Genomic DNA, 26,028 nt, shown 5'->3' on the forward strand with positions numbered 1-26,028 from the left:
GCATATCCAGTGTGAGGATCCTAGAGATGCTGATTGTCCCTGGTGATTTCGCAAACCCACATCTCAAGGCTCTGTTGAAGCAGGAGCGAAAGAATTAATGTTCATTCCATTCATTTTTTATTTCTAATGATGTATGACAGATCTTGATTCCAAAGAGGGGAAAAATAGTGGAAAAATATACATATTAATATTAAGTATCTTTGCAGAAAATGATGCATGCATGTAAATTTTTTTTTAATCTTTTCTAGGATGAAGCATTTGCGGGATTTGGAGCGACCGATGAACAAACAGAAATACGAAGCCCTTCATCAGCTTCTTCAGGTATTAACTAGTAAAAATTAAAACAGGGTCCGGAATTTGGTTCGGGCATTTTCCAGTGCCCAAACTGGGCACTTTTCCATTTATGGAAAAGGGAAATGAGACTAGATTTTATTCCTGTTGTCATAAGGCTTCAACCATCTGTCTACACCAGTTTTAATTACGTTTTCTAAATGCCCTCTGTGTTTTCTGATGTGTTCAGAAGGAGCACCCCTGCAGGAGAAGAAGCCCAGAGGCCGCCCTCCACGGACCCTGACTGCTCAAAAAGCTGCTGCCAGTCTACCATCCCCTTTGTCATATCCTTCTCCGACGCAAGCGAAACCTGATGGCCCTGAAAGGCCAGCAGAGAAAGTGAAAAGGCTACCCGGGAGGCCACCTGGCACTGGTGAGAAGCGAAGGGGCCGTCCGCCTTCTTCAAGCAATAAGAAAACTTGGAGTACGGGCAACCATGCCGCTGCTGAGGACAGTAGGCAGGCTGGATTTGAACTGGGCGCAGATACGGAGGATGAGAAGGACAGAAAGGGCAACAAGAGGTTGCCGGGGGGCTCCGCACAGCCTCATGACACTGAGGCAAAGCTTTCTAAAGGAGGCCGGGGTGAATCCAAAGCTACCAACCTGAAGAGGCTGACAGAGACTAAAACTGCCCCACTCAAATCACGCCTCAAGACTTTGCCCGGTGCACCCCGACGCAGACGTGGGCGACCACCGTCAGCTGAGCGGCTCAAAGCTGAAGCAGCAGCTGCAGCTGAGCTGTCTGCTTCGATGGAAGGCGGGGAAGGAAAACACAAGGCCTTTAGGGTCAGAGGTGGAGAGAGAGGCACAGAACCACACAGCACAGAGGAGCCCAATGTAAGGAACACAGACGGCGCTCAAGACCAGGACTCTTCTAGTCTACCCACCTCCCCAACTGCATCTAAACCAGGAAGGCCAGTAGGCCTCAGAAAGAGCCCCCGGCACAGGAAACCCGTTCGAATAGTCCCTCCTTCCAAACGCACCGATGCAACCATCGCCAAGCAGCTGCTGCAGCGTGCTAAGAAAGGAGCACAGAAGCGACTGGAGAAAGAAGCCGTTGGCATTGGGGGCAGAGGGTCAGGAGCCAGTGAGGCTGGCATCAGAAAAACCCAACTCAAAAACATCCGGCAGTTCATCATGCCAGTTGTCAGCACTGTTTCCCTTCGCATCATCAAAACTCCCAAGCGCTTCATCCAGGACGAGGGCAGTTTTGGAACTCCGGCGTCTCATGCAAAAATAGCGCGATTAGAAACACCACCTTCCACTGTCGCTGTGTCTGCCCAACCTACGCCCACCACTTCCTCGTCCCCGTCTCCTGCACTTGTCTCCGTTACCTCCACTGCTACCTGTAGTGGGGCGGCTGCTCCTGTGGAATCGCTCCCTCCTCCGTCTTCTCCTGCCCCCGTCCCCTCTGCCCCGCCGACAGCCTCCGGTCTGCTTAACAGCAGCGCAAACGCTGCAGCCAATGGGAGATTTAGCCATAGTGCACAATCTTGTGGTTCGAGTGCTGTATCGCAGCATTCCTCGCAGCTCTCTTCTGCGGAGTCTTCCAGGTCCAGCAGCCCGAGCTTGGATGACTCCTCATCTGACTCTCAGGCTTCTGAGGGCACACAGGCTCTTTCCGAGCCAGAGGATCACTCTCCCTCTTCACAGGGAGAAAGGGAGGCCAATCTCTTAAACAACTCGAGGCCTACCTCACCTCCTTCTGAGCCAGAGCATGTTCTGGCAGAGGGAAGTCAGCGGGGTCGGAGAGCTCAGGGGACTGGGCGGGGAAGTCAGAAACAGAGGGTGAGAGAGAGCGGCACCACAAGGGTTAAAAAGCCCATCATCAGCCCACCAACCGGAGTCCTGATGCAGTCTTCTTCACTTGGAAATTCCCAGCAGGTTTCATCCACAGCTTCTTCCCCGTCCTCACCTCCACCACCCCCTCTGCTCACTGCTCCGCAGCCTGCCCTGTCTGGTTCCTCCAACACAGCCGCTATCAGTGATCACCACTCTCAGACATCCTGGGTGCCCATCCAGACATTTATGCCACCGGGGCTGTCCAACTTGTCAGACAAAAGGAATCGCTCAATTCTGAGGGAGCCCACCTTCCGCTGGACGTCGCTGTCCCATCCCAAGCAGCAGTACTTTTCCTCTGCTAAATATGCCAAGGAGGGCCTCATTCGAAAGCCTATATTTGACAATTTTCGTCCTCCGCCTCTTACGCTTGAAGATGTGGGCTTGCTGCCCCAAGGCGTCGCAGGAGCAGGGGGAGCTGCTTCAGCTGCGTATTCAGCACCAGGCACCGGAACAGGAACGGGGAGCCGCCTGTTTGCTCCCCTTCACCAACACACTCACCACCAACACCCCCCGTCATCCCGCTTTGATTCGCCTCTCCAGAAGCGCTCGTTGCTCCGTGCACCACGCTTCACACCCAGCGAGGCCCACTCTCGAATCTTTGAGTCTGTCACCTTGCAGTCTTCTTCGGGGAGCAGCCCTGGCTCTCTCTCCCCTCACCAGACGCCTCCCAGTTCCAGTAGGACCCTGCGACGCAGGAGACGACTGGTCCCGGGAGCGCATCGTGGCCACCCACGGTCTTCTTCGCACCCTATGACGAGACGCAGCGTCCAAATCAAAGGTGCCTCTGAGGTGTCTGCATTGACAGGCTCTCTCTCTGGCAGTAACCCCAGCTGTTTGCCGGGGGTCTCTGGAAGCCCTCTAGCCACGAGTGCCTTAACATCTACTTCCTTCAGCTCCTTCCCCACTGTCCCTCGGGCTCTGCACTCGCAAGGAACACCTGAAACCAGAAGAGGGGCACCAGGAAACCCATCTCCTCTGTCAAACACATCATCGTCTGCTTCCTCCCCTCTCTTCCCTCTCTTTCCTTCGAGTGCTCAGGACACGGGGCGAGGAGGTGGGACCGCTGGAAAGGAAAAAAGCTTGTCAACTCCCCAAGAACCACCTCTGAAGGAAAAGGAGAGAGAGTCTGAGAAAAATCGCGAGAAGGAGAAGGAAAATAAGAGAGAGGGACGGAAAGATTTGGAGAAACGAAGTAAGGTGTCCACTCCGGATGGCTCCCCAAATGCACCGTCCAGCTTGTTTACCATCGATGGGAGGGACTCAGAAGGCGCTATTGCACCAAAAAAGACTCCTGGAAGAAAGAAATCTACATCGGTTGATACGGTTTCTGACACTGCTTCCTTAGAAGCCAGAGGGCTCCATCCCTTGTCCATCGCTAAAGGCCGCCACCTCAAGAAAGGAAGACCGTCTGAGAAAGGGACAGAGACGGAAGAAGGGGAGAAGGAAAAGGAAAAAGAGAAACGAAGTGCATCTAACCAGCCGACAGCTAGCCTTCCAGGGCAGCAAGGCAGACATCAGCTTCCTGTCTCATTGGTGTCGACAGAAGGAGGACAGCATTCACTGACTGACAAGCGGCTGGTTGGACTCCTCAAGAAGGCCAAAGACCAGCTCATTGCAATAAAGAAGAATAAGCTGAAGCCTGCCGAAGAGACTAAGGTCCAGGTCAGTTTTGGACTTTTTTTTTTGTTGTTTTCACAGAACTCAAATCTCACTTTTCTGTTTCTCGTATTCCTGTTCTTTACCCCACAAGTGACGATGAGTGATAGTGAGAATGATGCTTTGTCTATTTTCCATAAATAGAAACTCATATTGAAATTAGATAGGAGGAAAGTCCCACAGAGGGTATTACTTGAGGGGAATTCTTATTATGCTTATTATACAGAAAAGGGAACTCGATGTGAATTTTTTGTTCATTGACAGGCTGGCAGTGCCTCGTTCATGTCACTCGTAACAATATCCTCATCATTGCTGCTTCACATGGCCCAGTCAGAATTGTGGGGCAACTTTCTGATCTTGGGTTTCTGTGAGTTTTATTAGAAGCAGAGGCTGCATCACTCCCGGTTTGTGAGGGCTGGATCTTGGGAATTTAAAACAAACACAAAGTATTTTGAAGTTGACATTTGAACAGCTTTTAGCATCTTATATTTGTGGTTAACACCATTAGTGAGCTTAACTAAATCAACTCTACTGAAAGTTCTCGAGTGCTCCTTTTCTCTTCACAGTAACACCTTCTACACTAAAGAGTGGTGCTGTCAGTGTATGTGCACTGAAATCACTTATTAAACAATTACCAAGATTGGCTGTATGTGCTTCGGATTTGCAACGAATCAACGCAGATCAACTTGAAAATAGACCTATTCCAGTTAACAGCAGAATTGTCATAACTTATTATTTTACCGAAAAGTCATAATCACCAAGTCATGTAAAGACTTACATGAACTTCTGCAGTGAACTTTTGTCTACATACATATGTGCCTTTGCTGTTTGGAAACCTTTTCCACCTGCTTCATGTTTTGTGTTTGTGTGCAGGGTCAGGAGAGCGACTCGTCAGAGGCCTCTGTCCGCGGTCCACGCATCAAGCACGTGTGTCGTCGTGCAGCCGTGGCTCTCGGCCGTAACCGGGCCGTGTTTCCTGATGATATGCCCACACTTAGTGCCTTGCCCTGGGAGGAGAGAGAGAAGATCCTATCTTCCATGGGGAATGATGGTGAGGCATCTTTAACTTAGCTCTCTGTTGACTTGCTCTCTTTTAAGCTTTTCTTTCAAACACGTAATAGTGAAAAACATCTTGTTTTAATGAGATAATGCTTAAAAAATGAAAGGGCTCCCCTGAGAAATTCTAAACCTTCCTTCATTTCTTCCTCCTTTGCTTTCATCCTTCTTTCTTCCCTTCCTTTGCTGTTGTATTTAGTTTCGAACAACCTTAAGGAATCTGGAAATGTGTAATTTTGATATGAGAATGTATGATTCAAGCTTGTAAATAAAACTTAGACAAGTGTATCATGACCTCATAACATCAGTAGACATTGCGAGCACAATTTTTATTTTTTCTAACGTCATCTGTGCACGAACTGAAAATTGATTAGCAAAAAAGCAGAGAAATCCAGCCAGCCATGGGAGCACAAGTACACAGTGAAGTGCTGGAGGAGTGAGAGGAGCTGAGCTGCTCTGTTCCTGTCATTTCTGACTAGTTTTTATGTCATGTTAGAACATGAGAGTTTATGTGAGGTTGTTTCTCCTGACTGTGGCATGTAAGCAGTTTGGAGGATAACTGAAAATTATACTCAGTTTCTTTCCCATCAGTATTTGTATTTCATTTTGAAAAGCTATCGGCTTTGTTCACAGAATTGTTTTGAATTATTTTCATTCTAAACGGGCATAAAAGCAACAAAGTGTAACATTTTTACTCTTAATGCTAATATGTATATGTGCTGGGTTTCATTGAACAGACAAGTCATCAGTAGCAGGCTCAGAGGAGGCAGAGCCCCAGTCTCCTCCCATAAAGCCAAGAGAGACGCGACAGAAGGCCGTTCAAGAAGCTCCTCCCAAAAAGGGCCGCCGGTCCCGCCGCTGCGGCCAGTGCTCAGGCTGCCAGGTTCCAGAAGACTGTGGCGAATGCACCAACTGTCTAGACAAGCCCAAGTTTGGAGGGCGAAACATTAAGAAGCAATGCTGCAAGTAAGTCTTAGCTTATGGACTTAATGTAGTTGTCTATGGTTTATTTAGCCTGGCAGAAAGTGAGAGAGAACAAGACTTTGAGCAAATAACAGGAAGGCTAATTTTTTAGGACTGCTATTCAAGCTAACCACACTAGCCAGTACTGAAAGATGCTAGTGACAAAAATGTCTGATCCGTTCATCACAAGGTTTTAACCAATTGTAAAAAATAGTTTTATGAAGCACATCAATAAATCCATTTCAGCCTTTATGAACAGACTTCACGTCCATAGTTGCAATAAAAAGCAAACCATTCAAGGAATATTAAAAAAAAATCAGTATATTTTCCACAATATTTTATGTTTCTTTTATTTTCTTTTAAGAAAAGTAAAGTTTACGCTTTTTATGTTCAACTTTCAGGATGAGAAAGTGTCAGAATTTGCAGTGGATGCCTTCAAAGATGTTTCTCCAAAAGCAAGGGAAAGGCAAGAAGGACAAGAAAAAGAAGATTTCGGAGAGGAAAGAGGGCCTCAATCCGTTAAAAGCCCCCAGTTCGGAGTCTCCCCCCAAACCGCCTTCCGCTCCTTTAAAAGAGGACCCTGCTCGGAGAAATAGCGAGACCCACCCTCTAAAGCTGATGGAGGAGAAGTCCAAACAGCAGCCTCTGTCCAGGCAGTCATCGCCAGCCATCGCCTCGTCCCCTGCCCCAGCAGAGCAAGCGCAGACCCCGGGGCAGGGCACGTCCCAGCCTCACTCCCCGCCTCCGACCCCAGACGCCAAACAGATTCCAGTCACAAGCGGCACCTCCAGTAAAAAGGGACACAAGCCACACCAGTCTGTTCAAGCTTCTTCCCCCGCGTCTTCGTCTTCACCTAGTTCCTCGTCCTCGTCCTCGTCCTCTTCGTCGTCGTCGTCTTCTTCCTCCTCGTCATCTTCAGCCCAGAGCTCTCCCTCACAGTCGACTCAGTGTCAGCAGCCCTCACAGTGGACACCTGCGAGTCAGGTGCCTGCAAAGAAAGACGCTTCACCCAAGATTTCTCTGAGCGAACCCAAGAAAAAATCCCAACAGCACTCAACACAACAGCAGAGCTCAGCCACAATGGGTACATGGTTGTTTTCTTCCTAACAGACTGGTGAAACCCATAATAGTTTCACCTTCCTGTCCTGTTGGTATCATTTAATATTTAAATGATACCAAAAACTGGGTGTTTTGTAATAGCTCAAAGCAACTACATTTCCTTGGTGCTTCAAGTGGTGTAGCAGTAGAGCTGGCAGCAGTCCTGTGTTTGTTTTTTCACCTTGAGTCTGATTGCTATCAACACAGGTCACATGTGGCCAAATTAAAAAAAAAAAAAGAGGACAATTTCCTTAAATCTGACGTGGTTGTTGTTGGGTGATTGTGTTCTACTTACGTCTTGTATCATTTCATTTTTCCATAGTTGACTCAAAAACGTCAAAGAAGCCAATTTCCCGCAGTATTCCTCCATCTCCGAAACAGAGAACAAAAGACAAGGTAAGCCTACAAACTCTTACCAAGTAGTTTTGGTTCAGTACAAACATCTTTGTACACTTGAAATAAGACGAGGCTAAAAAAAAAAGAAAAAGTAAAAAGGTTTAAGTCAATAATTCCTTAATATAAATGAAAAAGTAGTAGGCATAAGTTGTTCCATTTACAGATTATTTCACTTTTATTGACTTAAAATAAGTCGTGCTGAAAACATACTTGTGTTTTTAGTTTCATTTCAATTGCACTAAGATATTTGCACTAGAAACTAGACCAAAAGTGTTGCAGTGTTTAATTAAAAGCTTTTTAACACACGCTCCCCTACTCTTTCGTTTATCCAAAAAAGCCGCTGACAACAAAACCGCCCAGCAGCAGTACTTTAAACTTGCTGAGCACTCCCTCGACTAGGGACCAGGTGAAGTCCCGAGCTCCCTGCGACGGAGTGCATCGAATCAGAGTGGATTTCAAGAGGGAACATGATGTGGAGAAGGTGTGGGAAGCTGGTGGACTCAGCCTGCTCACCTCTGTGCCCATCACACCCAGGGTACTCTGCTTCCTGTGTGCAAGCAGTGGAAATGTCGAGGTAAGAAAAATAACCACACTTCGAAAATATTTACACCCGTCAAACCTTTTTGCAACAAAAGAAAGAAAATGACAAACTTTGTCATTTTAGGCCACTTGTAACAAGGTTTGTGTTGCAAAACACACCATTCCTACTGTGAAACATGGTGGTGGCAGCATTAGACTTCAGCATGGATGTTCACAGAGCATCCAGTTTGACTGAGTTGAAGCTACAAATCAAAGAAAAACAAAATTTCTGTCTAAAGTGGGAACAATTAATGCTTAACCCAAAAGAAGTGCTGCTGTAATTGCATCTAAAGGTGATTTGAATAAAAAAAAAAGAAGTCATGAATGAAGCTTGTGGTTGTTCTGTGATGAAACACAAAAAGATTCAAAGAGATTTTATTACTTTCTCAAGGATTAAAAAAAAAAGTCAGAAACCGAATAGTGAAGTCTTAAAATATTTGTTTTCAGCTTCTTAATTAAATTCCCTGTGCCCTCATTTTTTGTCTCTGCCTCCCTCTAAACTTTTGCTCTCCCTCCAGTTTGTGTTCTGCCAGGTGTGCTGCGAACCATTCCACCTCTTCTGCTTGGGGGAGTCAGAGCGCCCCCTCCAGGAGCAGTTTGAGAACTGGTGCTGTCGACGCTGCCGGTTCTGCCAGGCCTGTGGGCGCCAGCACCAGAAAGCCAAAGTAAGCCTTTTAGTACAGTCTACAGCTGGAGACAAAAGCAGCTCAGTTGAGACTGACAGGGAGGAGAATCTCCTGAAAGGAAAGATGCTCGCTAGTCCTGCCAGCACGCATCATTTAATCAGCTTCCTGGCTTCCTGCCATGCTTTTATTATTGAACTCACACCCTGTGCAAAATCTGCACAGCGTGAGCCTTGTATGGCTGCCATTTAAGAATTATGTGTGAACATATTTAATCTAAGCAACCCATTGAAGCCTCTGTGTGCATTAATTTCGATCAATGGCTCGGATTGTTGTTTGTAAATCTTTATAAAAGATGAAGGATGTGTGCTGGATGACTCAGTTTGGCCGTTTGTTTCAGAAGATATCGGCTTGTAAAGCAGAGCGTCGCTCGCAGAAGTCTGCACTCCCAGCTGCAGCTGAGACCAGATATTTACATACCCTGTGTAAAAAGGCAAAGAAAAAAACCCCTGCTCTGTCAGACTAAGCTTTTCATGTTTCATTTGTTTGCAGAATGCCAGAAAACTGAGAACATTCAAATAAAAATGTATGAATACTTTTCTATAAATACAGAATTTTTCATAAGCTAATTGGGGAAACCGAGATGATGACGGTGGGACAACGTCTCTCGACGTTTAACTGAAATGGAGACATAGTCATGGATGTCTTTTTGTCGCAACTCTGCAAAGACTCTACTTCAGCAAAATTATTTTGGACGTCCATCGTACTCCTCAGCAAGGAGTTACTTCTCCCATGTTCTGATCTGAGAGAGTCATGATCCACGGTGAAACGTTTAAACCTCTCACCGGTTCCACCGGTTCTGTCTGGAGCCAAGAGCCAACCTTCCAGCAAACTATCATGAGAAGCTTGTGGAAAGAAATCCAGATGTTTCTGAAGGCAATTTTATCAAATACTAAGAAAATCCATGTAAACATTTGAACATGAGGCTAGTAAAAAAATAGAAATAAAAAAAAATCTGTAAAAAATGATCTCTTCTTACTCTGATATTTAACGTGCAGATAATTTTGATAATTGTATCTCTCCTGAAATGGGAAACGACGAGGGGGAAAACAATGTAAAAATCTGGTTTCAGCTGCACACGTCGGCCTAAACTCCTCAGATTGTTTTGCGAAGTAGTCAACATTTTAACGTCAAGTACTGATCTAAAAAGCAGTGATTGTTGTCGTTCGTTCATTTATAAATGCCGCTGACACACTTGCACCGGTTTTAAAAATGTGAGTGTAGAACTTTAAAAAGAGTTATCAGTGCCTCATTTGTTATTTAAATTTTTTTTCCTCATCTTCCTTTTGGCCTTTTGCAACGCAGCAGCAGCTGCTAGAGTGCGATAAGTGCCGTAACAGCTATCACCCGGAGTGCCTGGGTCCCAACTACCCCAGCAGACCTACCAAGAAGAAGAGAGTCTGGGTACGGATCAGCATCTCTGTACTCCCACCCACTTCTAAGCAAATTTCACACTCTCTTTCCTCCTCTCCTTCCTCTTGTGGGTTCACTGCTTATCTTCTCAATTCACTTGAACTACATAGCTTGTGTCTATCAAAATATTTCCCCCTCATCGTGGCTCCACTTTCACAATTGTTACACATTTTACTGAAGCGCTTTGGTCTTTACGGTCATGTGTTTTGTCCCCCCTCCCCCCTCAGATTTGTACCAAGTGTGTGCGCTGTAAGAATTGTGGAGCCACCAAACCTGGGAAGTCCTGGGACGCCCAGTGGTCACATGATTTCTCCATGTGTCACGACTGTGCCAAACTGTTTTCTAAAGGTGAGGGAGGTCAACGTTCCGGTCACTAGTTCAGCACTTCTGCTTTTTCTTTCTTAGACTTGAAAGAAATGATTAACTTCAGTCAATGTTACAACACCTTCTGGTAAAGACGGGCAAAAATCCTTGAAATAATTTTCCCTTTTACTCACCATTAAAGTGAGAAAAATCTGTAGTTAGTTTGAAATATAAACCACATCAAGGAGAAAAAAAATACTTGTGAAATCTCAAACCCATTCTTAAAGGCATCCCTGAAAATAGTTTTAAAATAAATTAAGCTCCAGTTTATGTTCATTTCTGCTCAGAGAAACTTTTAATTAGTTATTGGTGCTGATTCTGGTGCTGGGATGAAAATATGGCTGGTTTTTCTTTGCTACTCTTCAAAATGAGAGACATGAAAGATTTGCTAGTTTTTTCTGAGAGTAATAATTAAAAAGTAAACAACAAAACACAATAGAACTGAAGCAAAGCTAGATGAGAAAGGAAAGCAGGTTATCTCTCCAAATTTCACTATTGGAGAAGTAGACAATCAACTTATTTAGTCAACAAGTCTCCATAACAACCATTAGATGCCAATTAGATGACATACCATCCCAAATGTAAATATGTGGAGTTTGCTTGACTCTACTAGGTCTTTAAATGGAACCATGTGTTCAAAGGACACAAACTGAAGACAATCTAGAGATTGAGCAGAGAGAAAATGGTCTAAGGTTTGTTTGTCTCTATGCTGCAACCTTGTGGAAAGTTGCAAGAAATTGCCAAAATGACCAACAAAATCAGGTTGTGCAAAAATACTAGCAGCTTAAGTGCTAATACTTGTGGCACACATAATTTACGTTTCCTAAAAACATTTTTTTTTCTTGTCTCTGAAATGTTCTCAAATTTAAGGAATGTTTATTGTACTGCAGTTTAAAAACAAATATGTTTTGAAGGCTTTACCACTTCTAGTTGGTGTAGGAAATGCTGCAGATGGCATCAAAATGTTGTCAAAGCACATTTCATCTGATTCTAATCTTTTCCTGTAGGGAATCTCTGCCCACTGTGTGATAAGTGCTTTGAAGATGACGACTGTGACGGCAAGAAGATGGAGTGCAGTCGCTGCAAGAAATGGGTTCATGGCAAGTGTGAGAACCTTACAGGTAACCGCGACGCCACGCAGACGCCGTAATACCAATAAAGCACGCTCAGTGTCTGAGGCCTGACAGGCAGTCCTGATCGGATGCCGACAGGCAGTAAACCGAGTGGCAGGGGCCTTAATGGCCGGTCGTATCTCTGTCCGTCAGACGAAACGTTCGAGCTGCTGTCGAAGCTGCCACAGAGCGCGGCCTACACGTGCACCAAATGCACGGAGCGCCGCCCGGCCGAGTGGAGGATGGCGCTGGAGAGGGAGCTTCAGGGCTGCATCCGCAATGTTCTCAACGCTCTGCTCAACTCGCGCACATCCACGCACCTGCTGCGCTACAAACGAGTGAGAAACGCAAATCGGCGTCTTAGACGGCGCTGCCACAATACAGTTGATGTAGTTGAATTTACAGCAAAATGAAGCCTCAGCTGTATGGACGTGTTGCGTTTATCATGCGACAGGCGGTGAAGCCTCCAGAGCTGAATCCAGAAACAGAGGAGAGTCTTCCATCCCGACGATCCCCGGAGGGCCCGGATCCCCCGGTCCTGACGGAGGTCCCCCCGACCCCTCCCAGCGACTCCCCTCCGGATCTCGAGTCTGTTGAGAAAAAGATGGATCAGGGCCGTTACAATTCATTGGTGAGTAACTGACCTCGGTCTTTATAGCAAAGCTACAACAGACAAAATTTCAAATTTGGAGTCTGCTGCTCTTTAATGAGAGATACTTGATGCACATTCATATTTAATGAAGGCAGGCAAAGTGGAATCACATCTACTGTAAACACGGTTTTGAACAGCTGCTGCATTTTTAATGCCGAGATGACATGGATGATTTGAAATGTTCAGGAATAAGGAGCTTCCTGGTTGGTTGACTTTTCCGTTGGGTTTGATTTTCTCTGTGTTGACGGCTGCTGTGTAATAAAAGGTTACAATAAACAGAATGCATACCAAGAAACAATCACCAAATCAATACTACAACTTGCTCACTCCACCACAGTTGGATTATAATCTGACAGAGTGACAAATAAAAAAAAAGTGTATTTTGTTACGTTTTTATTCACCCAAACTGAATTTGGCTGCAACTTTTAATGATTAATCTTTTAATTAGTTGATCGTTTGGCTGAAAAACCAAAACCATTGATTTGCTCGGAAAGATTTTGCACTAAATTGACACATTAACAAAAACATATAACAACATAAATGCGTGACATGCATAACTTAAAGGAAAAGCCTTATTACTTATGTACTTAAACATAAAATGCCTGGATATTCAGCATGTTGTGAATGTTAAATCTCCCTCATCAAATCTGCCACAGAAATAAGACCTACAATTATTTAAACAATAATGAACATAAATTGAAACATTTAATTGAAAGGAAAATTCCTAAGTTGCACCTATACAGTATATTTGTTTAAAGAAAAGATGGACAAGACATATAAAATACTTTCTGGAAGATTTCAAGCAATGTCACTTTAGCCATCTCTGGCCAAACCTGGGATGCAGATTGAAAGATGATCACCTGGATCTGGGTGGGGTTTTTTTTTTTTTCTGTATTGGTCATGCTGTGCTTGTGTTTTCATGCTTCGCCTCCCAGGTGGAGTTCAGCGACGACGTCGTGCGAATCATTCAGACGGCCTTCAGCAGCGACGGAGGCCAGCCTGAGAGCAGGAAAGCAAACAGCATGGTGAAGTCTTTCTTCATTCGGGTAAGATTCCTAAACTAACTTTGGTTTGGCGTCATCGCTGCAAAATTACAGCTGAAACAAAGAAAAATGGTTCACACATACTAAGACAGTTTGAATAGTAGTTTTCTCATGTTTGGCCAAAACTCATCCTTACGATGTCAAGTGTCAGCGTTGTGATCTATGAAGACCGGTGTCGTACAGCGCCGCTTCGCCCTCGATGACGGGTCCGCGCTGACTTGCGAACTCCACTGAATTTTTTTTTTTTTTCTGTTTCAGCAAATGGACCGAATCTTCCCGTGGTTCAAAGTGAAGGAATCCAGGTTCTGGGAAAGGCAAAAAGTCAATGCCAAGTGAGTTTCTATCCCGTTGTAGCAAACGCAATCGTGATTAAATAATGTTTGGTATTTTCCCCGTCCCTTGGCTTTTGAGGTTATTTGATATCGGAACATGTCGTGCTAAGCTGAAACTGGAAGCATGGAGATCAAATTGGGGAAAGCATTCTTTTATAACGAGCGAAGTAAAAGCTCACCCTAATACGAATAAAGTCTGGGAGTCTGTATTTTAAGCGAAAGTCCCTGGCAGTTGGTGGTATTGACAAATGTGTGATTTGCTATCATTTCTCAAACGCTGTTCTAAGCTACGTTTGTAATTACAGAGAAGCTTTGACCCGTAATACTGCTGTAATCTGAGATTTTCCAAAAATCTTTGTGATGTTTGCAAGAAGCACGGCTCTGTAATTATTGATAGAAGGAATAAAATGTGGGGTATATATATGTATCTTTAAATATATGAGCCGAATCATCCTCTTGATATTGGAGGGATGTTTTTCTGCATGCTGAGATTTTTCCTGAAAACTTCATTCACCCTGTCTCTGTTTCACTCGTTGTCTTACCCAGCCAGTCACTCGGATTTAGTTGTCAGCTTCCTCACGCCGTTTATTCCGCCTGCCTCCCGGCTTTGAGGGAGGCAAACCGCAACCGTGTCGGTTTTCTCTCAAAGGGCCTTCGATACGTGTTTGTGGTTTACTTGTTAGCTTGGACTGCTGCGTTCTGGATCGCTTCAGCCGTCGCATTAAACCCAGCGATGCAGCGCGTGGTTCATGAGGCCGTCGCTTGGAGGATTTGTTTCTGGATGCCTCCTCTGCTGATGATCTGAGGCTCGAAGCTTCAGATCATCAGCATCGCTCAACTTGACAAAAACTCTTTGGATGAGCTTCAATGCTTCAGTGTTTTCCCTCCAGATCTGTGTTTTATTTTAATGCTAGATTTTTGTTTACACACTTGTCACAGCTTCGTCACCACCGACTGTAAAAGTTGTTTTCATTGCGTTTATTTAAACGTGCCAATTCAGAAGAAATACCTTGGGTACTTTACAAAACATACAGATCCACTTCATACCCAGTTATATACAGACTGATTAAATAAGTAGCTCAGTAATATTTTAGTATGGATGGATATTTGAAAGCCTTTATTTCTTAGTATTCCACTTTTTGCTACTCTTGCATCAACATCCTGGTCTCACCAGTCTACCCGAGTGAAAACCCAATAAGGGGCATTTTTACTACAACACAATAATAAATAACACAATAAGTGATATTTGTCCCACTAAGTATTGGTACTGTTCACCAGCAGTGGGCTTCTCCCCAACGCCGTCCTTCCTCCATCCCTGGACCACAACTACGCCCAGTGGCAGGAGAGGCAGGAGCTTTGCCGGGCCGTTCACCCCCACTTCATGAAAAAGATCATCCCAGCTCCGCAGCCCAAGAACCCTGCCAAGCTAGATTCACCAGCTTCACCACCTCCGCTACCTCCTTCACTGCCACCGCCACCTGACCTCCTGGCAGGTAAGCCAATGAAAATAAATAAAGGACTCCAAATGCATGGAAACTCTCGTTTTTTTAAAACGTGTTTTATTTTCCCTTCAGATCACGAGGACAGTCCTGAACCCTTTCTCCCTCCTCCAGGCATCACCGATACCAGGCAGTGTGTGCTGTGCTTCCAGTATGGAGACGAGTACACCAATGTAAGTCCCCAACAATCCCAACTCACTTCACGGCGTCAAAAGAATCAGGTCTTTATCACCTGGAAATATCTCTTTTGCGTTTTTTAGGACTGCGGCAGGCTGCTATACATCGGTCAGAACGAGTGGGCTCACGTGAACTGCGCTCTCTGGTCTGCGGAGGTGTTTGAAGATGACGACGGAGCTTTGAAAAACGTTCACGCCGCTGTTCTCAGAGGAAGGCAAACGGTGAGACCCTCGGTCCACGTAACCTCTCTTTCCTCATGCATCTAATCTGCAGATGTTCTCAACCTGCCTTTTTTTCTGTGCAGAACTGTGAAAGGTGCGAGAAGATGGGGGCCACTGTGGGCTGCTGCCTCACCTCCTGCACCAGCAGCTACCACTTCATGTGTGCCCGCAACTGCCACTGTGTTTTCCTGGAAGACAGGAAAGTCTACTGTCCAAAGCACAGGGACCTCATCAAGGGGGAGGTAAGTAAGGACAGCGTAATTATTGATATTCTTGGAGCTTCTGCACATTTCTTCCCATAAAACAATGTATTTTATTGTAGTTTTATGTGGTAGTGTGACACAAAAAATGTCATAAGGTTTATTTGTTTATTTATTTTACTAATAAAAGTCTGAAAAGGTTTGGATGCATTCGGTCCACTTTAAAACCTAAAAACCCAGGTCTCGGTTTGAGTAAATGGAACTTCAAAAGCAGGAAGCGGACCACAGAGCAGGGCATTCTGGGTAAATACGACCCAAAACAAATCCGCTAGTCTATCGCCAGCCGGAGAAAGGATGTGTGGTCCTTTACCAAAGACAACAAAATCTCATGCCGCTTTATTTTCGTTTCTGTTTTGTGAAGAAAGAAGTTGTGAAGTTGTGCTAATTTCTTCTTCTTAAGTTTTCATTTCGTTTTCTTCTGTGGTTCTTGGCGCAGTGTTTTTTTTTTTTGTTTTTTTTTTTTAAAGAGTTTGGTTTGTTTATAAATGCATTATAACATTTTCAGTTTACACCATCTATCATTTTCCAACATTTTTGCAGTTATAAACTATGCTATGCTAACCTGAAGTTTTTAATTATGTGGCAAAATGGTAAAACGTCATAATGGGATATAAATTCTTATGTCTTATTACACTGTAGAGAGCAGAAGCAGTTCATGTGCGTTCATGCTGTGAGAAGGTTTTCCCCTCATCTCTTCTGTTTGCGTATTTTCCTACCAGGTGGTGACGGGGTTTGAGGTAACCCGCAGAATCCTGGTGGACCTGGAAGGGATCAGTCTCAGGAGGAAGTGGCTGGCAGGGCTGGAGTCTGAAAATGTCCACATGATAATAGGTGATATGCTGTTGCTAAACATTGATTTTAAAGCCTGTCATTTCTTTTTCTTAACTTTATTTCCTCTGTGTGCTGAACACTGACTCTCACACTGTCACTGCAGGCTCCATGACAATTGATTGTTTGGGAATACTGACTGAGCTCTCAGACTGCAAACGGAAGCTCTTCCCAGTTGGATACCAGTAAGTGGAGTTTTTAATCTAGACGTTGTCATTATTATCAGTGATTGACAGAAATGAACTGGATTAACCTCAGAGGAAATTGACATTGCTCATCAAACCGAAAACATTTTATTTTCCTCAGATGTTCGAGGGTATACTGGAGCACTTTAGACGCCCGAAAGCGTTGTGTGTACACCTGCAGGATATTAGTTTGTCACCCTCCAGTGGCAGAGTCTGACATGAAGAGTGTGATGGGTCCTGAGGAGAATCACACAATTGCACACAGCCCACCTCCTGTTACAGGTACTAACTTACTGACTTTTCTGTTTCCGATTCCTGTTTGTAAGCTGCGTTAAAGCACAAAAAGTATATATACTGCGATAGACACGTTATCGGTATCAATAGATGATACGTCCAATGGGTTTTCACTGAACTCCAGTCCAGAACCGCACAGCATTCTGGGGCATGTAGGCAGAGAAAAGGTTTTAGCCTCTCAACGTCTCATGGTCAGCTAAGCAAAGTTGATGGCATCAGTTAATCAAAACTAATCAATAGTTGTCAGTATCAACTCATATATATCAGCCATATTGGGTTCCGGGTTGTAATTTTGAACATCTTGTGTTTTCAAAAATATAAGAAGACTCACACAGTGTGTGTGTAATCAAGACCATTACTGAGTTTTTTTCTTTACCATAGAATTTCTCTGTGGTTCTGTATTAATAACAGTATTTGTAGTATTAAATGTTTTTGTGTGTTTTTTTTTTTTTTTTTTACAGACTTTCCTGATCCATTTGAGTCACCAAGACGCTCTGAAAACCTCTCTCCTGCAAATACCCCGAAGCTCAGGGTCTACACCAGAAACAGACATCCCAGCTACCCCCCCTGCCAGCGCGCTGTAGATTCCAAACAAATGTCTTCTCCAGGTACCAACATGCACCTCCTGTTGTGTTTAGAACATAATTATAAATGATTTCACAAGTTTTGTACATTTAAACCAGTTTTTGTTTCTTTCATCGTAGAGGGAATCCCGCTGCACCAAAGCCAAGCTGTGGCAGATTCACCGGGGAATCCGAGCATTCGCAACATTGACTCCAGACGGCACAGCTCCCCTTCCCTCTCCTCTCCTCCCCACCAGCTGAACAGGCACAGAGGCTTGACCTCTGCACCTCAGAGCTTGTCACGACCCCTCACCTCGCCCCCTCCTCTAATTCCCTCCCCGGCCAGAGACCCTGAAAAATCCAAACACCTCATCAAAGACTCAAAAAAGAATCCAGTCCAAAGAGATGGGGACAGGGGCAGATCCTTTTCCACAGATGGAAACAGGCTGCAACCAGCAAGGGAACAAGGCCTGAGAGATTTGGACAAGGGAAGGACGTCAAGTCGAAACCAAGCATCCAAGGAGTCAGAAAAAAGTAAATCACTCAGAGAGCATGTGCAAAAAGTCTTTGACAAGGGTGACATATCAGCCAAAGAGCCAGAAAAGAGAAGAGTTATAGGTACAGACTCCTGTCTGAAAGAATCTGAAAGTGGAAAACCGCTGAGTAGAGACTCCTCGAGAGATTCTGAGAAGGGGAGGTTTGCAAATAGAGACTCGAGTAATAGAGAAACGGATAAGAGTAAGACATCTTTCAAAAATCCTAGCTACAAGGGTATAGACAAATCTAGGTCTCTCGGCAGAGATGTGGGACAAAGGGACTCCGAGAAACACAGACAGTACAGCAGGGAAGGAGGAAAAGACTTGGGCCAAGGTAAAGATAGACCATCAAGCAGGGATTCTGACAGGGGTAGACCTCCCTCTAGAGACTCCAGCTATAGAAGCGCAGAGCGAAACAGAGACTCTGGCTCAGCTAAAGATGGCAATACCGGCAGTCAATCGAGGCGGACTGGAAGTGAGACCAAGAGTCCAAGATTGGCACCGGGGGGCTCGGGACAGTCTTCTCCCCCAGTGGGCACTGCTGCTCTCTCATGTCAGCAGAGGAGTGGCAGCACCAAACAGGTCGACAAGCAGGGAAAACATGGAAACAAAGACCACGATGGTCTAAGCTTGTTGCCTCGTCACCGATCCAATCCACCCTCCAACATCCCCCCATTCAAGGACAAGCCCAGCTCAGGGAAGGAGAGTAGCAGCGCCACTGGGAATGCCACACCGTCTCCACTCCATAAGGAATCCGTCGTTGGAAAATCTGGCTCCCCGCAGAAGTCCAGTACACTGAAATCTAATGATTACTCTTCAGGTCCAGCTGGGAAGTCCCTCTTTTCATCACGGACATCAGTGGAGGACGATGTCGGCAAACGGAGCTCCCTGCACCTGACCTCCCCGGTTGCAGGCTCAGCTGCCAAAGACAAACACCCCAAAGTCAGATCAGCCGGCAGCAGAGATGTGTCCAAAGACCGAGACAGAGAGAAGACCCACCAGAACAGCAGCAGCATCAAAGCTCCTCTTCTCAACAACAATGCAAAAACCACAGGCAGCTCCAGCACACATTCTCCAAACTCCAGCTCCTACAACAGCAAAGCTCCAGTGCTCGGAAACAGCACCAAATCCCAAGGAAAGCCTCAGGGGGAGAAGCAGCAGAACCAGGGAGAGGACAGGTTCTCCACAAAGAGCAGAGAGAATTTCCCCTGTCCAGAGAGGAAGTACAGCAGCAGCAATCCAGAAAGCTTCCAGCAGATGCAGACCAGTTTGGCTGCAGAGAAAGGCGTAGTGAGCGCGACTCAGTCTCACACCAAACAGATAACCAACCAGTTGTCGATTTCCTCCAGAGAGAAGAAGCGGCCAGTCAAACTCTCTTCTCACACTCCGCTCAAGACCAATATGAAGTCTGACCCCAATGGGACGCAATCTTCCTGTCCCACAAGCACTTCTTCCACCGTCTCCCCTGCTGGACAGGGGACCCACCGCTCCGCCCCGTCCCCTCTGTTCTCCTCGCCCTCTGTCAGCAGCAGCGACAGCTCCGAGTCCGACACCCAGGCTCAGATGGAGGAAGACGAACTCCGCAAAAACCGTCCACGCCACAGGCTCAGAGACCACCACAGCCTCCTTTCTCAGTGTGCAGAGGAGGACGACGGCGAAGGCCCGGAGGACGACCATGACAGAGGCATGGAGGATAAGCATCATGAAGACGACAGCGACGGCTCGGGCTCAGCCAAGAGGCGTTACCCGCGGCGCAGCGCCCGCGCACGTTCCAACATGTTCTTTGGACTCACTCCGTTTTATGGCGTCCGCTCGTACGGCGAGGAGGACATTGCCTTTTACGGCAGCGGTGACGGAGCGGGGGCCGTGGTTAAGAGGAGGACCGGCGGACGGAAGAAGTCGGCTGAGGGGCAGGTGGACGGAGCGGATGATATGAGCACCTCGTCTTCATCTGCTGACAGTGGCGAGGACGAAGATGGAGGAATAAATAACAGGGGTAAAGACTCCTACTACTACAACTTCACTCGGACAATAATCAACCCTGGCGAAGGCCTGCCGTCAATAGAGGGGCTGGATGATTGTTTAGGAAGGGGATCCCAGCTTCAGCGCTTTCTGAAAGACGAGGAACAGCAGCAGCAAAGGGCTCAAGGAAAAACTGAAGAGGACATGCTGAGTACTTTGTTAGTACACAATTATTTTTGACACATTTATTTACTGAAATGTTGGTAGCACTTTATTTGAAGGGGGGTGGATAAGACTGTCATGACACTGTCATAAACATGACATAACACCTGTCATGAACATGAATAAGCCTTCATAAATATTTGACTCTTGTCATAAAACATCATTTGGTAAATTATGACACTTTTAATACAAAGTTGACATTATTTAAAATGTCTTTGTTATGACAACTTGACATTAACCAAGAAATTATTACTGATATAAATTTGTTATAAAATTATTACTGATTGCACTTTAAAAATTAGGTAACTTTATGTTATTAAAGGTAAAGTTTAAACGGAAGCTGTAGGATTTGCTTGTCAAACAAGATGATGGGCTTTGAGTGAGTTGACATCACTCAACTATAGAAACAAGAGGAGTTCATTGATTAAAAAAGAATCAAGATTTTCCAAAAATTAAATCTGAAGAAATTTAAATAAATGTATCGCCCAATTCTACTCACTACCAACTTTCACACTGAGGAATGTTTTTGTCAGTGATGTCTGTCACTGCTGAAGCTTAGAATCGTCTGATTTCTTGTTCTTTCTTTACTTCCTGTCATTACCTTACATATTATATGTGTTGTGTTTAACAGATCCTTGGGCAAACAGCAAATCGGCCAAGTTGACGGCGTTGACGACGGCTCTGAGAGCGACACCAGCGTCTGCACCACCAGCACCACGACCACCACGGCCACCTCCTCCTCTGCCCCGCAGAAGAGCGCGCCCAAGAGGAGGGGCAGAGAAAGGCACGCGGACAAAGGCGACTCCCACGATTCGAGCAAGGAGGCAAACAACGGCGGCGGTGGAACCGGCGGCAACACACGAGAAAGTAGAAAGAACCAGAAGGAAAACTGTCTTCCTCTCGGCGGAGGCGTCAAATCCCAGCCGCAGAGCCAGGGTCAGGATCCTCTGGAAGCCCAGCTCTCCCTCAGCACAGACCTGCTAAAGTCAGACTCCGACAACAACAACAGCGACGAATGCGGGAATATTTTGCCGTCGGACATCATGGAGTTTGTGCTGAACACGCCGTCCATGTCGCTGCCGACTCTGGGTCAGCAGTCCGAGCCATCGTCCTCTGAGCTGCTGCTGGACGAGACCTATGACCTGAACAGGCGCAAAGACATTCTGTTTGATGACTTCTCGCAGCCGCTGCCCAGCGCTGAGAGCGGAGGGGTGGTGGAGGCCAGCGTCAACAGCTCCATATCGGTTGAAGAACCATATCTTCCACTTGAGCTGCCGTCGGACCTCTCGGTTCTGACGACACGCAGCCCGGCCGTCAGCACGAGCCAGAACCACTCGGCCGGCGGCCTCATCTCAAATACCTCAGACGGCACTATCCTGGGTTTGAACTCCGACCCGGACAACATCAGCGGGGAAAAGAGCAGCGATAAGAAACCAGCGGGTCCTGGCGTCTCGCCGTCCGAGAATCAGCACGACGGTGCTGCTTTGGGAAGCAGGGACGTTCAGACTGCAGAGGGTCACATGACTCCAGAACAGTTCATTTCCAGCCCCGCTATCGGTCAGGGGGTGGAAACTCCAGGAAACCATGAAGTAAACAGGAGTTCTGGCTCATCTGTTTTGCCAAATTCTCCTTCCATGCCTCTTCCGAGTCAGAAATACCTCCCAGCTGCAGCAGCCGCTGCTGCAGGCAGTCCCTGTCCAGTTCCTGGTCCAGGTCCTTCCCAGGCTCAGGTCTCGAGCCCAGCAGTCATCAAACCGGGTCCTGATAAACTCATTGTGGTCAACCAGCAGTTCCAGCCCCTCTATGTGCTTCAGACGGTGCCAAACGGCGTTACCCAGAAGATCAGCGCAACAGGAGTGATGGAAGCCACAACTTCCGCCGTGCTGAGCCCCATGACCATCACCAGAGGCTTGAACACTGGTCTGTCTCCAGGCCAGCCCATTTTCCCCGCTGGTGGCAAAGTCCTCGGCACCATACCTCACCCCTCTCAGCTTCACACGTTTACCGGAACCACCCAGGCGGGCTTCCAAACGGGAATACCCAGCACCACCTCGGGCCTGCTCATCGGTCTGCCCTCTCAGCCTTCCGACCAGAACCAGATTCTAGTCTCTGAGGCGGGTCGACCTCACGAGCTCGGCCTCACGAGCAACGTCACCATAGTCTCCAGTCCTTCCTCCCTGACCTCTTCCCCGGCTGTGATCGCCTCCTCTCATGGCAAGAAGAGGCCCATCTCTCGTCTGCCGAGGAAAAACAAGAAACCAGCTCGCACCCGCGGCCAGCCCGCCCTGGCGCCGTCTGAAGTGGGCCCTCCCAACATGACTCTGATCAACCTGTCTTCCCAGCAGATCACAGCGAGCATCCCGGGACAACCCGGCAGCCTGGTCGAGCTGAGCGCAATCTCCGCCCCCCAGCGCAAAGTCCCAAATATCATCAAGAGGCCCAAGTCAGGCGGGGTCATGTACTTGGATCCCACCACTCTCATACAGCAGAGAATTCCAAATCCTCAGACTGGCATCCTGAGTCACGATTCCTCAACGCACATCTTGCCTTGCTCCGTCTCCGGCCTCAGCAGCAGCCAGTCGGTGTTGAATGTGGTCTCTGTCCCGCCCAGTGGTTCCGCCGGGCTTCTGGCGCCGGGATCAGTGTCTCTCTCCACCCCGGTGCTGAGTTCTGCAGAAATCGCCGGGCCGATCAGTAACCTCCTCTTCAAAGCAAGTCCACATGGTCTGGGACTGTCAGATCAGTCTGTGGTCCTCCAGCCAGCAGGGGGAGCTCCCCTCATGTCGCAGCTCACCTCATCCGTTCAAACATCCATCGCCAGCAGCATCTGCGTCTTGCCGACCCATCAGACCATCAGCATGGCCGTCAACCAGCACGGCGAGGCAGAAAGTGGGAACGTTCACCTGCAGCATCAGCCACAGCCCATCAGCAGAGTGCAGACCATTGAGTCCAAACCGAACCGTAACGCAGCTTTATCTCCCTGCCCTTCTGCCCATCTGGGCCCCGCCAAGGGACGTGTTGTTGGAGTTTTCACCCAAAAACCGGCCGCTTTGCTTTCCCAGAGCAACAGAACAAACCCTGTCCTCAAATCGTCAGATCAGAAACCGACTAACTCAGCGACAGCAGCGTCGGCCGCAGTTTTAGCTACTGACAAAAACAAGAAGAAAGTAAAGAGGGGCAGACAGAGTGTAGAGATCACCGGCGGGAAGAAGCTCAAGGCCTCCCAGGCAAATGAATATCACAGCAACCCTGGAAAACTGCTGCCATCTTCAAACCCAAGGTGAGAAATTCCTGTTTTTTGCTTCTGGTTTTGACATGTGAGGTGAAAGAAAAATGCTGTGCAATATATTCAACATTTTGTGCAAATATTTTTCGGACTATAAGCCGCTACTTTTTCCCACGTTTTGAACCTTGCGGCTTACTGCCCGGTGCGGCTTTTCTCTGGACCACCAGGGGGCTCTGTAGTAGGAAGTGAATCATTGGAAGTCAAAATTAGAAATCAAAGAAGAAAGCACTAATTTTCATTTAGAACAAGCACATGCTAGCAGTAGGCACGACGGAGAAGTGATTTCAAACTCGTATGATGGAGCTTTTAAGTTGAAGGCTATCGATCTGGCAAAACAGGAGGGAAATAGAGCCGCTGCACATAAGATCTGTGTGAACGAAACCATGGTTCTGCTTTTTAGACGGAGGGCTGCGTCCTAATAAATCCAGCAGGTTGATTAGGTCTCTGCCCTCTGCCGTGTCCTTATGGAAAACCGAGAGCGGCTTATAGTTCAGTGCGGCTTATATATGTGCGTTTCCAGTTTGTTTTGTTTTTTTTATTGTAGCTGTGGCTTATAGTATGGTGCGCTCTATAATCCGGAAAATACGGTACCCCCAATGATAAAGTCACTTAAGCAATAAATGGTGTCCTTTTTGTGAATAATTTAATCTCAGTATAAATATAGCTGTTCTGCAAAGACTTGAATATATCAGAGAAATAACCAAAGAGGCTCATAGTAGCTCTGGAGGAGCCACAGGTCAGGCAGGAGAATCTGTTGACAACTATTAGTTACACAAATCCACAAATCTGCCCTTTATGGAAGTTTTTAAGTAAGAAGCCTTTTGTTGGAAGGAAGAAAGAAGCTCAAATACTTTTCTATTCTGATAACTACTTTCTTGCAAAACCTTGACAAATAATAACAATTAAAAAAATTATCATTTGTCCATGCAGCTCCAGAAAACTGAACTCTCCAGAACCTATGGACACCGGCAAGCCCCCAGACAAGACAACCAACAAGAAGTAAGGAGACCCTCTAATCGTATTAGTAAAGCTAATTCTAAAATATTGATCTGGTGCTTGATATTTCTATCTCCAGTTTGTTTGGTAAAAAGAAGACGTCTGAAGGTCATGCCATACCGGGAAAAATGGTGGAAAAAGACAAACCCCCTGCAGCTGGGGAAGCTGGGTCTTTTCCGGCATCTTCACCCCCCAATGAGGATGGCAGCAGCGCAGATTCTGGCTTGGACGGCAAACCCAAAAAGGGCATCATCTTTGAAATCTACAGCGAAGACGGCTTCCACATTCGCTGTGAGAGCATCGAAGGTCAGCCAACAGAACATGCTGCGCATGTAAATTAGCTTTGATTGACTTGATAGTTAAGAGCAGACACAAACACCATGAGTGATAATTACAAACAAACAGTTTTTTATATATTTGTGGGTATTGATATCTATAAAACGGCTACAACTGTAATAAAATTTCCTTTAAAAATGATGCCGGAAATGTTGCTTTTCCAGTTGTGATGTGTTAATACTTCGTCCTACAGAGGCCTGGAAGTCCCTGACTGATAAGGTGAAGGAAGCTCGCTCCAATGCACAACTCAGAGAGCTTTCCTTCGAAGGTAACAAACGTTCCTGACAACTCAGAAATAACCAGAAACTTCCAGACAGAAATTTGCTGCATGTCAAGAGTGAAAGGCTGCCGTCTCACTCGGAGCTTCTTCCCGGCGTCTCCCCCCGCAGGTGTGAATGGACTCAGGATGCTGGGCGTCGTACACGAAGCGGTGGTCTTCTTGCTGGAGCAGCTGTACGGATCCAGGCACTGTCGGAGCTACCGGTTCCGCTTCCACAAGCCGGAGGACACGGACGAGCCCCCGCTGAACCCCCACGGTTCAGCGCGCGCAGAAATCCATCACAGGTCAGAGTGAGGACTTTTGAACCGTTTGGGTATGAATCGGGGTTAAAACGACTCATGGTAATGAATCGATTATGATGATGATTATCGTCAACTGATTTACTTCTGGATTAATTGTTAACAGGAGTGTGCAGACTCTATGAAAAGCAATTTGCTTGAAAAAAACGTTATTCAGAGCAGTGATTAAACTGAAACTGTTAAAAAAATGTCTAAATGTTCATTTAAGATGTACACCTTTTGTTTGTATATCTGTTCTATCAGGACTCCTCACAGTTTTAGATTCAACTGGTTCAACTTTTGTGATCAAGAGATTTTTTTTTATTCGATTTTTTTAAATTTAATTAATAAAAATAAATAAATCATCATCAGCTCAGCCGTACACTGTTTTGATGTTATATCAGCCAGAAAGTTGTTGATGACAGAAGTATTTTTTTAAGCTGCAGATGCATCCTTTGCTAAAAGATCAAACATATGCAAAAAAAATTTTGCTGATTTTTAGGCAATAAATTAATTTTATTTAAAAAAAGAAATGTATTTGTCTGTTAGCATTTTTATTGGTTTTTAATATAGTACAAAATAAGAAA

The 26,028-nt window shown here is 46.1% G+C and overlaps 1 protein-coding gene across 3 annotated transcripts in view; it reads left to right on the plus strand.

The window, feature by feature from the left end:
• kmt2a (lysine (K)-specific methyltransferase 2A) overlaps positions 1-26,028 on the plus strand; it is a 39,315-nt gene that overhangs the window by 8,284 nt on the left and 5,003 nt on the right. Inside the window, exons 2-30 of one of the 3 annotated variants that reach the window (XM_008425637.2) lie at positions 249-321; positions 521-3,834; positions 4,702-4,879; positions 5,622-5,850; positions 6,249-6,931; positions 7,268-7,341; positions 7,679-7,915; positions 8,439-8,585; positions 9,909-10,007; positions 10,244-10,364; positions 11,387-11,500; positions 11,645-11,829; positions 11,946-12,122; positions 13,079-13,189; positions 13,445-13,518; positions 14,797-15,011; positions 15,093-15,190; positions 15,278-15,415; positions 15,499-15,657; positions 16,395-16,506; positions 16,610-16,688; positions 16,810-16,970; positions 17,444-17,590; positions 17,687-20,261; positions 20,897-23,545; positions 24,482-24,550; positions 24,627-24,853; positions 25,077-25,151; positions 25,273-25,447. In XM_008425637.2, coding sequence (XP_008423859.2) covers positions 249-321; positions 521-3,834; positions 4,702-4,879; positions 5,622-5,850; positions 6,249-6,931; positions 7,268-7,341; positions 7,679-7,915; positions 8,439-8,585; positions 9,909-10,007; positions 10,244-10,364; positions 11,387-11,500; positions 11,645-11,829; positions 11,946-12,122; positions 13,079-13,189; positions 13,445-13,518; positions 14,797-15,011; positions 15,093-15,190; positions 15,278-15,415; positions 15,499-15,657; positions 16,395-16,506; positions 16,610-16,688; positions 16,810-16,970; positions 17,444-17,590; positions 17,687-20,261; positions 20,897-23,545; positions 24,482-24,550; positions 24,627-24,853; positions 25,077-25,151; positions 25,273-25,447 — 12,695 coding nt within the window. The remainder of the gene's footprint in view (positions 1-248; positions 322-520; positions 3,835-4,701; positions 4,880-5,621; positions 5,851-6,248; positions 6,932-7,267; positions 7,342-7,678; positions 7,916-8,438; positions 8,586-9,908; positions 10,008-10,243; positions 10,365-11,386; positions 11,501-11,644; positions 11,830-11,945; positions 12,123-13,078; positions 13,190-13,444; positions 13,519-14,796; positions 15,012-15,092; positions 15,191-15,277; positions 15,416-15,498; positions 15,658-16,394; positions 16,507-16,609; positions 16,689-16,809; positions 16,971-17,443; positions 17,591-17,686; positions 20,262-20,896; positions 23,546-24,481; positions 24,551-24,626; positions 24,854-25,076; positions 25,152-25,272; positions 25,448-26,028) is intronic. The other 2 variants (XM_017308218.1, XM_017308217.1) reach the window with 2 other exon arrangements.

Source organism: Poecilia reticulata, linkage group LG13 (assembly GCF_000633615.1).
Source record: "Poecilia reticulata strain Guanapo linkage group LG13, Guppy_female_1.0+MT, whole genome shotgun sequence".
Lineage (NCBI taxonomy): Eukaryota > Metazoa > Chordata > Actinopteri > Cyprinodontiformes > Poeciliidae > Poecilia > Poecilia reticulata.